This window comes from Mizuhopecten yessoensis, unplaced genomic scaffold (assembly GCF_002113885.1).
Source record: "Mizuhopecten yessoensis strain PY_sf001 unplaced genomic scaffold, ASM211388v2 scaffold6615, whole genome shotgun sequence".
NCBI classification, from domain to species: Eukaryota; Metazoa; Mollusca; class Bivalvia; order Pectinida; family Pectinidae; genus Mizuhopecten; species Mizuhopecten yessoensis.
This window is the reverse complement of record NW_018406638.1, coordinates 13,855-28,542: the sequence shown is the minus strand read 5'-3', so window position 1 is coordinate 28,542 and position 14,688 is coordinate 13,855. Positions and strand designations below refer to the sequence as shown.

General features: G+C 38.5%; 1 protein-coding gene across 1 annotated transcript; it reads right to left on the bottom strand.

The window, feature by feature from the left end:
- Nucleotides 1-1,337: 1,337 nt before the first annotated feature.
- On the bottom strand, nt 1,338-10,909 carry LOC110452328 (repressor of yield of DENV protein homolog). Its single transcript, XM_021500777.1, has 5 exons — nt 10,744-10,909; nt 9,477-9,577; nt 5,862-5,926; nt 3,999-4,238; nt 1,338-2,616 (listed from the first exon to the last, which is right to left on the bottom strand). Exons 1-5 carry the CDS (start codon nt 10,885-10,887, stop codon nt 2,429-2,431), a joined length of 738 nt encoding a protein of 245 aa, XP_021356452.1. The 5' UTR covers nt 10,888-10,909; the 3' UTR covers nt 1,338-2,428.
- Nucleotides 10,910-14,688: the final 3,779 nt, after the last annotated feature.

Sequence of the window (14,688 nt, the reverse complement as noted above, 5' to 3'; positions counted from 1 at the left end):
AACCCAGTGACCTTGACCTTAAGTCAGTGAACTCCTTGTTAAATTCCGACCAATTTTGCTTCATAATGTCATAACAAAATGTTCATCATTGAAAAGATACAAAATTTGACTATGACGTTTGACCAAGTGACCTTGACCTTTGAGCAAATGACTCCTTGTATAATTCCGACTAACATTGTTTCAAAGTGTCATAACGAAATGTTCACCTGTTAAAAGATATTAATTTGATCTTGACCTTTGACCCAGTTACCTTGACCTTAAGTCAGTTGACTCTTTGTTAACTTCCGACTAACATTGCTTCAAAGTGTCATAACAGAATGTTCACCAGTGAAAAGATAGGAAATTTAACCTTGACCTTTGACCCAATGATCTTGGGCTTTGGTCAATTGACTCTTTGTTTAATTCTGAGCAACATTGCTTCAAAGTGTCTTAAAATGCTAATCAGTGAAAAGCTACAAAATTTGACCTTGACCTTTGACCCAGTGACATTGACCTCTGACATGATGACCTTGACCTTTGGTCAGTTGACTCCTTGTTTAATTCTGATCAACTTTACTTCAACATGTCATAACAAAATGTTCATCAGTGAGAAGATGCACAATTTGACCTGGACCTTTTAACCTCATGACCTTGACCTTTGACCTTGACTTTTAATCTCAGTATGTATTTTTGTGAACTGAACATCTTGACCAAGTTTCATGTAAATCGAACATTAGATACTAAAGTTATCAGCCAGGAACAAAATTTGTGGACGGACGGACGGACAACCTGAATACTACAGGGCTACCGCATCTTTGATGCGGGGCTCCAATTCGATGATATGTTTGATAAAGTTTTTGATTATAATGTTAATGATGTAATTATAACTGGGTATATTAATGTAGATATGTTAACCTTTCAGCCACACGCTCATCTAGGCCAATTATTAATGAAGTATAATCTAACCAGTTTAATCAATAAACCCACTAGAGTTACACCTACTTCTTCTTCTTCCATTGACGTTGTTCTAACTAACAACAATAATTTAATGAGGGACACCATTGTTCTTGCTCCTATTTGCAGCGATCATTGTCTTATTAACTTTAGTATATCATATAAGAACATAATATTTGAATATGATGGTGCTGACATCGATAGGATTAATGATAGCATTAGTAATATTGGCTGGATCTCTATTTCCCAAAATAACGGTGTAAATGAATTTAGTAATAGTCTTGTTGGATCAATAAATACGCAAATAAAGGACTATGTACCTCATAGAGTAGCTACAGTAAGACCAAATGATAAACCTTGGTTTACTAATACGATTAGATAAAAGATAAGAAAAAGGAATCGTATCAATAAAAAGCTGTTTATTATAATTCTCCTATTCACTGGGAAAGGTATAGATTAGTTCGTAATGAAACTATCGATCTTATTAGAAAAAACAAAAAAACAATGTCACATGAAACTTAAATCATCACTAATTTATAACAACCTACCTTCAGATAAGTGGTGGGAAATAGCTAAATCTCTATGAAAACTGATAATAAACAAACATGTTTTGCCCCTTTTCTATTCTCTAACATTCATTTGATAAGGCGGAATGCCTGAATACTTACTTCTCCTCAATTTCTACTTCATCAAATGATATTGATCCTCATCCTCTTCCCCCCGAACTCCATTTCAAAATTGATAACATTGTATTTACTCAACAGGACATCAAAGACCAACTTGGGATACATCTTTTAAAAAGTAGAAAAATTCACAAATGTTCCTATCAATTTTCATTCATTGGAACATAATAGCACAATCATTGAAATAATGCTACTTAATATCAACTTAATTATTGAAATAATGCTAGTTCATATCAACTTAATTATTGAAATACTGCTAGTTCATATCAACTTAATTATTCAAATAATAATGGTTAATATCAACTCAATAATTGAAATTATGTTATCCCTACACCAATGTTAAAGTTCCATTTTGATCGTCATCAAGAATATTTGACTTTGTCATTATTATTTCACCAAAGTTACCCAAGAACTTTTGTGACTGGTTTTCAGAAATGATAATTTTGAAATAACTTATTGTGTTGTACAAAATTAAACTAAAATATAATGAGTAAAGTAACGTGTAAAAATTAAGCAAATTATCTTGTTAAAAACAAAGAGAAAAAATGAACCAATAATTTCATATGACATCATGATGAAGTTGAATATTCATATATAATTCAATAGATTTATTGCTCACGTCAATTTTAAGCTAATTATTTAACCAAACTTAGTCTACCAAAACGTCTAACATCAAAGGACTTATTTGAATCCACTTCGTCACTGAGTATAAATCCATTGGTGACGAACTTAATCATGATCAGCTTACAGTTTTTAGAAGACTGTAAAGGGAATCTTAGCATATTTTAGAGTATCTCTTTTCACCAATGACGTCATTCGCTGATAACGGGTAATGACGTTACGTACGAATCCAGGGAACACAGGTCATCCTGGTCCAGGTACGTGGCTACAGTCGAGCCGGTGCTGACATGTTTCGAACTGGCAAATATAACCTTTGGCTTGCCCTGGCGAGACTCTGGACTTGCACACACACTCATCATGCTACCTCCCGTACCCATCCCTGCCGAAATGATAAGGTAATGTAGAAGCATAACGAAAAAGACGGTGCTGAATGTTTCACACTAATATAAAGCAGAAATAAAATAATTACATATACTGCTTACAATAACAAAACAGCTTGGAAAATGACAAATTCAATCGATAACCCAATTCTATAACAATTTTTCGCCAATTACAAGTTAAGTTTACTGACTTTCGTTACACTAGTCTGCACATAACTGCCATCTACGTTGATACATATGTAGCATTCATACAGTTTTGAAATAAAGAGACGGTCTCTGAAAACTCGATGAATAATTCTGCTCTGTAAGGTATCACTGCTGTGATGGTTTAAGGTTCACCAAACCCCCTATAAGATGTAATAGTCACCCTAAAGTTCAACTCCCTGGCAAGTCATATTTTAATATCCTTATCAAAAATCGGAATATATATATGTTATTTAAATATATTGATCTTACATGATACATGAGCGATTAGAAAGGTACATAACCAGGTTAACGAAGTCAAAATACGGCATTAAGGCTGAATGCTACGAAATTACATGGTATTTGAAGATCACTTATATACCTAGGTCATACGGGGCTTTATTTCTCTTTAACTATATGTGGAGAGGCATACTGGCCTCACAAGAAGATAATTATTGCAATGGGAAAGTACAACACTCAGTAAAACGTAACCTATTTTACCGGTATATATGTGTAAAGTCATAGACCTTTGAACATAAATTCTACTTAAACTTCATATGAAAGGTCCTTTCCTAACATTCAATGTTGTTATAAAATAGCTAGACTTGTTATAAACATTATTGTACTTTTCAGCTTCAATGTTTATAATCATGTCTAGCGCATTCATATGATCACAGAATGTTATCAAACGGCACATCATCTAAAGTTCAATTATCGATCAAAGTTACTTAGCCTTTGTTTTCTTATTTATAAATTGCTAAAATGTATTACCAGGGGATTTAACTATGATTCTAGTGGTTTCGTATGGCAACATCTATCTTTATTTGAGATCGGAATTCCTCTCAACAGCTAGTAGAAGAGAAATAAAGCTCTGCAAGACCTAGGTATATTAATAAAACTTTAAATTATGGGTCATTTCCCAGCACTCAGTTAGGTTGCTAAAGAGATGTTATTAGTCCGGTGAACAATATGAATACATCAGCTTTAATGCCTTTTTTTTTTTGACTTCGTTAACCTGACTATGTATTTGTTGTAAAGCCCATGTACAAGTTATATATATACAAATAACATCTATAAGTTCCTGTTTTTAATTGAGGTCTTTGAACATGACTTATCAGGGGGTTGAAAGTTCAGGTGACTACAGCATCTTTTGGGGGCTTGTTGAATCTTGAATGTGCTTTCTCCAGAGCGTACCTACCTGTGTGTGGATACGGTTGAGATTGCCCCCGTGCTTCATAGTGGACACCACCTTCCGAAGAACCATAAGCCGTTTGGTCATGATTTCTTGAACTACGATTATATATAATTTCATACCCCCCTCCGGCACCTGTATTCTCGCGTCCTGCCATGTCGTCTCCGTGACCATCACAATCAGGGGCATTACAACTATGCCTGTTCCGGGAACGTCTATTCCTACGACGGCTTGGTGGACGAATTTCTTGAAATATCAAACATTTTCTTTCACTGTAGCTATTGACTATGTACAATAGAGCTTTATACATCACATACATTATGATGATAATGTAGTTTATGACTATCAGACTGAATGTTTTAGTCAATTATCTGTAAGTTTTGTTGGTGTGTAATCTATAGATCTGCTTTGGTGTTTAATGTTAATATGTTTTGGTTTGTCATCTGTAGATGTTTTAGTGTGTAATCTGTGGATGTTGTGGTGTTTGATCTGTAGATATTTTGGTGCGTGATCTGTCGATATTTTTGTGTGTGATCTGTAGATGTTTTTTGTGTTATCTGTAGATCTTTTGGTGTGTAATCTGTAGATGTTTTGATATGTGATATGTAGATGTTTTAGTGCGTGATGTGTAGATGTTTTTATTTACATTTTCTTCTCCAAAACCCCAGAACCAATTGCAATGAAATTTTACAGAAAGCTTCCATGGCCAAAGGTCAACCAAATTTATGAATTATATGGTCCCCAGCCTCCAGGGGCCTGAGGGGCGGGGCCAAAATTGTTCAAATTGACTAAACTTTCAAAAAAATCTTCTCAAGATCCAGATATGGATAAACTTGGTTAGCATTATCAGTATTTGATAGCTGTTTCATAGTATGCACAAATCAGCCCTGACTGACCCCCAGGGGCTGATGGGTGGGACTAAAAAGGGTCGAATTGACTGAAATTTCAAAAATCTTCTTCTCAAGACCAAGATATGATAGAATCAAATACTCTTCATAGATGGAAGGATCTTAAGATGCTTTACCAAAATTGTGAATTTCATGACCCTGGGGTCTCACGTTTCCCACTGGGGAGGGGATACATTTTACGATTGTTTATATAGGGAATCACATTTTGGACCAACATTTGTTTAATTTCCATTGGATTTATTCAAACTTGGTAAGCATTATCAGCATTGGATAGAAGTTTGATGGTATGTACATATCAGCCCTGACTGACCCCCAAGGGCTGATGGGTGGGGTCAAAAAGGGTTGAATTGACTGAAATTTCAAAAATCTTCTTCTTAAGACCAAGATATGGTAGAATCAAATACTCTTCATAGATGGAAGGGTCTTAAGGTGCTTCACAAAATTGTGAATTTCATAACCCTGGGGTCTCACGTTTCCCCCTGGGAAGGTGGTAAACTTTACTATAGTTTAATTGTGAATCATATGGTCCCCAGCCCCCAGGAGCATGAGGGGCGGGGCCAAAAAGGGTCAGATTGACTAAAATTTCAAAAATCTTCTTTTCAAGATCCAGATATGGTAGAATCAAATCCTCTTCATAGATGGAAGGGCCTTAAAGTGCTTTACCATAATTCAGCTGACTGACAGAACCACTATTTGTACATAGTACATATACTACCCAGATCTTTCACACTACTTTTGCATTACATGTAGTTCAAGTTACCTTTGTTACACAATGATTTCTTTTTCATTTGGCAACATCGATAACATCAGTTTTTACATAACTCAGGTGACCGTTAAGGCCAATCAGCCTCTTGTTACCATACCTAGATTCATGCACTTTGCTCAGCAACTAAATGAACTTATGATTTAATAAACATGTAGTCTCATACTTCTTCTTACTTTCGGATTTTCGGTATCTTACCTGTAGCAAAGGCGATACCACTACATCTGTAGCATTCGCTCCCCACTTGCCTCTGGCCGTGTCCACTGGTTAGGAAGAATGAAGAATTCATTAAAAGTAAAAGGAAAGCACTGTCTTTATTCTATTTTATTAACACTATCACTGGCATTGCTCTCGTTATTATGAAATAACAGATAGCGTCACTATTATTATGTAACACAATATATACAAGAATATTTAGTTCTGCTTTATAGTGTATATTATGCAATCGTTATATAGTTGTGTCTTGAAAGAGACAACAATAAGAACCGAAAAGACAACAACAGTAATCGAAGTGACAATAACAGGAACCCATATATCAACAATAGGATCATAAGGGATAACAACAAGAACCGAGATCACGACAATAGGATCAGAAGTGATAACAACAGGAACCAATATGTAAACAACAGGATCAGAAGGAATAACAACAGGAACCGATATATCAACAATAGGATCAGAAGGAATAACAACAGGATCAGAAGGGATAACAACAGGAACCCATATGTCAACAATAGGATCAGAAGGGACAACAACAGGAACCGAGATCACAACAATAGGATCAGAAGGGATAACAACAGGAATCGAGATCACAACAATAGGATCAGAAGGGATAACAACAGGAACCCATGTGTCAACAACAGGATCAGAAGGGATAACAACAGCAACCGAGATAGCAACAATAGGATCAGAAGGGATAACAACAGGAACCGATATCACAACAATAGGACCAGAAGGGATAACAACAGGAACCGAGATCACAACAACAGGATCAGAAGGGATAACAACAGGAATCGAGATAGCAACAATAGGATCAGAAGGGATAACAACAGGAATCGAGATCACAACAATAGGATCAGAAGGGATAACTACAGGAACCCATGTGTCAACAATAGGATCAGAAGGGATAAAACAGGAACCAATATGTCAACAATAGGATCAGAAGGGATAACAACAGGAACCGAGATAGCAACAATAGGATCAGAAGGGATAACAACAGGAATCGAGATAGCAACAATAGGATCAGAAGGGATAACAACAGGAACCGAGATAGCAACAATAGGATCAGAAGGGATAACAACAGGAACCAATATGTAAACAATAGGATCAGAAGGGATAACAACAGGAACCCATATATCAACAATAGGATCATAAGGAATAACAACAAGAACCGAGATCACGACAATAGGATCAGAAGTGATAACAATAGGAACCAATATGTCAACAACAGGATCAGAAGGGATAACAACAGGAACCGAGATCACATTAATAGGATCAGAAGGGATAACAATAGGAACCGATATATCAACAATAGGATCATAAGGGATAACAACAGGAACCGATATCACAACAATAGGATCAGAAGGGATAACAACAGGAACCGAGATCACAACAATAGGATCAGAAGGGATAACAACAGGAACAGATATCACAACAATAGGATCAGAAGGGACAACAACAGGACCGAGATATCAACAATAGGATCAGAAGGGATAACAACAGGAACCGAGATATCAACAATAGGATCAGAAGGGATAACAACAGGAACCAATATGTAAACAACAGGATCAGAAGGGAAAACAACAGGAACCGAGATCACAACAATAGGATCAGAAGGGATAACAACAGGAACCGATATGTCAACAATAGGATCAGAAGGGATAACAACAGGAACCAATATGTAAACAACTGGATCAGAAGGGAAAACAACAGGAACCGAGATCACAACAACAGGACCAGAAGGGATAACAACAGGACCCGATATCACAACAATAGGACCAGAAGGGATAACAACAGGAACCGAGATGACAACAATAGGATCAGAAGGGAAAACAACAGGAACCGATATCACAACAATAGGATCAGAAGGGATACCAACAGGAACCGATCTGTCACCAATAGGATCAGAAGGGATAACAACAGGAACCCATATGTCAACAATAGGATCAGAAGGGATAAACAGGAACCAATATGTAAACAACAGGATCAGAAGGGATAACAACAGGAACCGAGATCACAACAACAGGCCCAGAAGGGATAACAATAGGTAACAGGAACCCATATATCAACAATAGGATCATAAGGGATAACAACAGGAACAGATATATCAACAATAGGACCAGAAGGGATAACAATAGGAACCGATATCACAGCAATAGGACCAGAAGGGATAACAACAGGAAACGATATCACAACAATAGGACTAGAAGGGATAACAACAGGAACCCATATGTCAACAATAGGATCAGAAGGGATAAAACAGGAACCAATATGTAAACAACAGGATCAGAAGGGATAACAACAGGAACCGATATATCAACAATAGGACCAGAAGGGACAACAACAGGAACCGAGATCACAACAATAGGATCAGAAGGGATAACAACAGGAACCGAGATCACAACAACAGGACCAGAAGGGATAACAACAGGAACCGAGATATCAACAATAGGATCAGAAGGGATAACAACAGGAACCGAGATCACAACAACAGGACCAGAAGGGATAACAACAGGAACCGATATCACAACAATAGGATCAGAAGGGATAACAACAGGAACCGAGATAGCAACAATAGGATCAGAAAGGATTACAACAGGAACTCAGATCACAACAATAGGATCAGAAGGGATAACAACAGGAAACGATATCACAACAATAGGACCAGAAGGGATAACAACAGGAACCGATATAACAACAATAGGACTAGAAGGGATAACAACAGGAACCGATATCACAACAAGAGGACCAGAAGGGATAACAACAGGAACCGAGATAGCAACAATAGGATCAAAAGGGGTTACAACAGGAACTCAGATCACAACAATAGGATCAGAAGGGATAACAACAGGAACCGAGATAGCAACAATAGGATCAAAAGGGATTACAACAGGAACTCAGATCACAACAATAGAATCAGAAGGGAGTACAACAATAACCGAGATCACAACAATAGGATCAGAAGGGATAACAACAGGAACCGAGATAGCAACAATAGGATCAGAAGGAATAACAACAGGAACTCAGATCACAACAATAGGATCAGAAGGGATAACAACAGGAATCGAGATCACAACAATAGGATCAGAAGGGATAACAACAGGAACCGAGATAGCAACAATAGGATCAGAAGGGATTACAACAGGAACCGAGATCAAAAAAATAGGGTCAGAAGGTATAACAACAGTAACCAAAGAGACAACAACAGTTACAAAGCAATAAAACGGAACCGAAGAGACAACAACACGTCCAAAGCAAACAAAACGAAACAAAAGAGACAACAACAGGTACGAAGCAAAAAAAACGGAACTAAAGAGATAGCAACGGGTACAAAGCAAACAAAACGGAACCGAAGAGACAACAACAGGTACAAAGCAAACGAAATGGAACCGAAGAGACAACAACACGTACAAAGCAAACAAAACGGAACCGAAGATACAGCAACAGGAACCAAACAATGTTATAACAGGAACCGAAGAAAAAAAAACCTGCACCGAAAAGAAATAAAAAGAAAGATAATATAAACCACTTCACAATAATTGAAGCTCTAAAAACCTTTCCTGCTCGTAATGTGACCATAGCTGTTGTAACAATTACCTGAATTCATTGCCACATTCACAGTTGTATATTGCCCAGCCCCACTCATTCTCATGTGGCACAGGGTCGTACTTTACATGGCACCGGTGACATTTCGATACCTATAACATCAAGCATTAATTGTTACAGATTTCATATAATCTGGAGATAAATAACTTTCACTCTTTAGATGTTATGTGACTAACGAACTTGTAGAATCCGTAAAGTAATAGTTAAGTATGTGCTATACCTATGTCCTGTCGAAACATTCCAAAAGGAAAATGTGAAAGTTATCACACGTTTTCCCTCGACAGCGAAGACAGATTTCAGTGACTATGACGATGTCAAATGCATTTGATAAGTTGTTCGACTATGATATTGTTTCAGTAAACTTGACTTTACCGACAACAGAGATGACTACATTAGCTAGTGGGACATAACAGAGTGTCAGTAAACCTGACTTTACTGTGAACTATAATACCATGCCAGATGATACTGAATTTAATTGAAATTATATATCTCTTAAGTAAATAGTAATTAAATTTATTGTTTTGATTCAAATAATTTGATTTTACAACCGCTTATCCAGTGTCTGTGTTTGCGTGCAATACCGCTGATAACAATATATGGTGCACGCTAACTAAATGTGACGTGGAACTTTTTAATTCCACACAAACAGATATGTTACGCATGTGCACTTGGGTATTTTGTGGCTAATATGATGTGTTGATTTTAAATTATTGAACACAGATCCTGCTTCTCCCACAACTACAATAGGTTTCGCCACTTCCAACTCGTAGAATAAACCTGCTGGGAGTTGGGGAATTATTTTGGTTACCCTGGACTCTGGACGTTATTTCATTGTTCAATCTCCTAATTGTGACGTCAAGTAACAATGCTTTGCGACGTCATCTTCCATTGTGACGTCACAGTTTAATGGCAATTGCTTCCCTGATCAGAAACAGGAATAATGTATTTCTGAGAGAAACATGGTTACATAATATCAGAACAGTATGGGAGAATAATGTCTCTAAACTCGTGAAGGCTGATTATCATGTTTATCTAACTCCCATAAGTGAATTTTAAAATTGTAAAATACCCTCGGTAAACCTCCTGACTTTATACAATTTGAAAATTAACTTACTCGAGTTAGATAAACATGATAACCAACCCTTACGCGTTGGGGAACCTCTAGGTATACTGCGCAGGATAGCAGAACATGCAATACAATCATGCAATGAGAAGAGTGAAAAACAAAGAAAATGAACACAATAATAAGATAGCATGCCTGTTTCCTACTCGGTACTCTCCGCCACCAGAAGCGGTCGCATTCTTTACAGGCGAACAGTCGTGTCTCTGCGGCGACTCCATCAGCTAGCGCCCTTGCTATATTCGGATCACACTGGATGTCCTTTATTTGATCCTTTAACATGTTGCGCACAGATAATAATTGAACATGGCATGCATATATATGAATACTTGAACATTCTATCACTGTTATGGTAATCATAGCATATTGCCTCACACGATGTGTTAATATAGAATTAATTAAATCATAATGATTTTCAAAAGAATTTAGATCAATCAAAAATTTATGATAAAAGTAAAAAGACAAGATTCAATCAATTGGGTTAGATAATATAATGTAATTTGACATCCATTTACCAGAGCATTATGTCTACCTGATTACCCAGACCAGTTATAATTGGTAAACTGTCTAGGGAAATGTGACCTTCAATTACTGTATCCGACGACAACAATTTATAACACGACCGCTCCTGAGGTCTGTAAGACAACGTGTCATATTTCTTATTCTAACACGATTCGTTTGCAACGCGTGTTTTGATTGGATACGGACCATGTTCTAATATGCGATAGAATCATGATCAATCATGTTAAGCTCCTCCCATCGCACTTAAGCCACGCCCCGTTTCTAACAAAAACAATATGGCGTCAAGCTCGCCGCATAGCGAAAAAAACGCTTATAAGGCAAGTAGGCAACAGAACAGAAACGACCGATGAAATGCATTTGTTGAATGAATTAAAAATTAAAAAGAACACATTCCTTGTTCTTACCTCCATTTATTACTGAAACGGTCGTTCCATCCGTGTGAAGGCATCTATTTAGATCCGAAATCAAATCAAACATTTCACATGTGTCGTATCCATTTACACAAAACTCTTCACAAATCTATACGACTAATCACCGATTTTGTCGATAAGCACAGATTGGTATGCATACTGACATGGAAATGTAAGAACTTGGTCAATATTAATCCGAATGTGTCGTATAAACTTTGGTAACAGGACGTTCACGAACAATCCAAATATTCCGCGTCGTCAACATACAGATCGAGCTTCTTTCCGATTGGTCAGTCCGTTGCAGAATGACACGTCGCCAGTTCAGGTCATAAAGTACTTTTGTACACGGAAATACAATGTTTCTAAACATATATGCGTAGTATATTTGTTAAGGTGTGTTAGAATAGGGAAAGTACGTTGTTTTTCGTGTCTATACTGGCGATTAGAACATGAAATTTGGTTTAAACTCTCGATCTATCGGTCTCGAGTTCAGACCCTAATTTCATGTTTTAATCGCCAGTATAGCCACTCAAAAACACAAGAAGTAACACGGTGAACCCAAACAGAACACAAAGAGAAATACGGTGGATCCAGACAAAACAGAGGGAGGAACACCGTGAACCCAGACAAAACACAGGGAGGAACACGGTGGACCCATAAAAAACACAAGCAGGAATATTGTGGACCCAGACAAAACACAATGAGAAATACGATGGACCCAGACAAAACACATGGAGGAATACGATGGACCCATACAAAACACATGGAGGAATACGATGGACCCATACACAACGCAAGGAGGAATACGATGGACCCAAACAAAACACAAGGAGGAACACGGTGGACCCAAACAAAACACAAGGAGGAATACGATGGACCCATGCAAAACACAAGGATGAACACAGTGGACCCATACAAAACACAAGGAGGTATACGATGGACCCAAACAAAACACAAGGAGGAACACGGTGGACCCATACAAAACACAAGGAGGTATACGATGGACCCAAACAAAACAAAAGGAGGAACACGTTGGACCCAAACAAAACACAAGGAGGAATACGATGGACCCATGCAAAACACAAGGATGAACACGGTGGACCCATACAAAACACAAGGAGGAACACGGTGGAACCATACAAAACACAAGGCGGAACACGGTGGACCCAAACAAAACACAAGGAGGAACACGTTGGACACATACAAAACAAAAGGAGGAACACGGTGGACCCCAACAAAACACAAGGAGGAACACGTTGGACCCAAACAAAACACAAGAAGGAATATTGTGGACCCAGACAAAAGACTATGAGGAATACGATGGACCCATACACAACACAAGGAGGAACACGGTGGACACCCATACAAAACACAAGGAGGAATACGATGGACCCAGACAAAACACAAGGAGGAACACGGTGGACCCATACAAATAACAAGGAGGAATACGATGGACCCAAACAAAACACAAGGAGGCATACGATGGACCCAGGCAAAACACAAGGAGGCATACGATGGACCCATAAAAAACACAAGGAGGAAAACTGTGGACCCAGACAAAACACAAGGAGGTACAAAACACAAGGAGGAAGACGATGGTCCCAAACAAAACACAAGAAGGAAAATTGTGGACCCAGACAACACACAATGAGGAACACGATGGACCAACACACAACACAATGAGGAAAACGATGGACCCATAAAAAACACAAGGAGGTATACGATGAACCCAAACAAAACAAAAGGAGGAACACGTTTGACACATACAAAACACAAGAAGGAATACGATGGACACAAACAAAACACAAAGAGGAACACGATGGACCCAAACAAAACCCAAGGAGGAACACGTTTGACCCAAACAAAACACAAAGAGGAACACGATGGACCCGGACAAAACACAAGGAGGAATACGATGGACCCAGACAAAACACAAGGAGGAAAACGATGGACCCATACAAAAGACAAGGAGGAATACGATGGACCCATACAAAACACAAGGATGAACACGGTGGACCCATACAAAACACAAGGAGGTATACGATGAACCCAAACAAAACAAAAGGAGGAACACGTTGGACCCAAACAAAACACAGGGAGGAATTCGATGGACCCATACAAAACACAAGGATGAACACGGTGGACCCATACAAAACACAATGAGGTATACGATGGACCCAAACAAAACACAAGGAGGAACAAGGTGGACCCATACAAAACACAAGGAGGAACACGGTGGAACCATACAAAACACAAGGCGGAACACGGTGGACCCAAAAAAACACAAGGAGGAACACGGTGGACACATACAAAACACAAGGAGGAACACGGTGGACCCCAACAAAACACAAGGAGGAACACGGTGGACCCAAACAAAACACAAGGAGGAACACGATGGACCCATACAAAACACAAGGAGGAACACGGTGGACCAAGACAAAACACAAGGAGGAATACGATGGGCCCAAACAAAACACAAGGAGGAACACGATGGACCCAGACAAAACACAAGGAGGAACACGGTGGACCCATACAAAACACAAGGAGGAATACGATGGACCAAAACAAAACACAAGGAGGAACACGATGGACCCAGACAAAACACAAGGAAGCAGACGGTGGACCCATACACAACACAAGGAGGAACACGGTGGACCCAAACAAAAAACAGGAAGAAACACGGTGGACTCATACAAAACACAGTGGGTAACACTGTGGAACAAGACAAACAACACGAAAGGGACACGGTGGACCAATACAAAACACGAGGAGGAACACGGTGGACCCAAACAAAACACAAAAAGGAATATTGTGGACCCAGACAAAAGACTATGAGGAATACGATGGACCCAGTGGACCCATACAAAACACAAGGAGGAATACGATGGGCAAAAACAAAACGCAAGGAGGAGCACGGTGGACCCAAACAAAACACAAGGAGGAACACGGTGGACCAATACAAAACACAAGGAGGAACACGATGAACCCAAACAAAATACAAGGAGGAATGCGATGGAACAATACAAAACACAAGGAGGAATACGATGAACCCATACAAAACACAAGGAGGAACACGTTGGACCAATACAAAACACAAGGAGGAACACGGTGGACCCAAACAAAAAACAAGAAGAAACACGGTGGACTCATA

Coding starts and splice junctions, on each gene's coding strand:
- LOC110452328 (XM_021500777.1), bottom strand. CDS start 10,887: ATGTTAAAGGATCAAATAAAGGACATCCAGTGTGATCCGAATATAGCA. Junction 9,578..10,743: donor GAGTACCGAGTAGGAAACAG/GCATGCTATCTT, acceptor TTGATGTTATAG/GTATCGAAATGTCACCGGTG. Junction 5,927..9,476: donor GAATGTGGCAATGAATTCAG/GTAATTGTTACA, acceptor CTTCCTAACCAG/TGGACACGGCCAGAGGCAAG.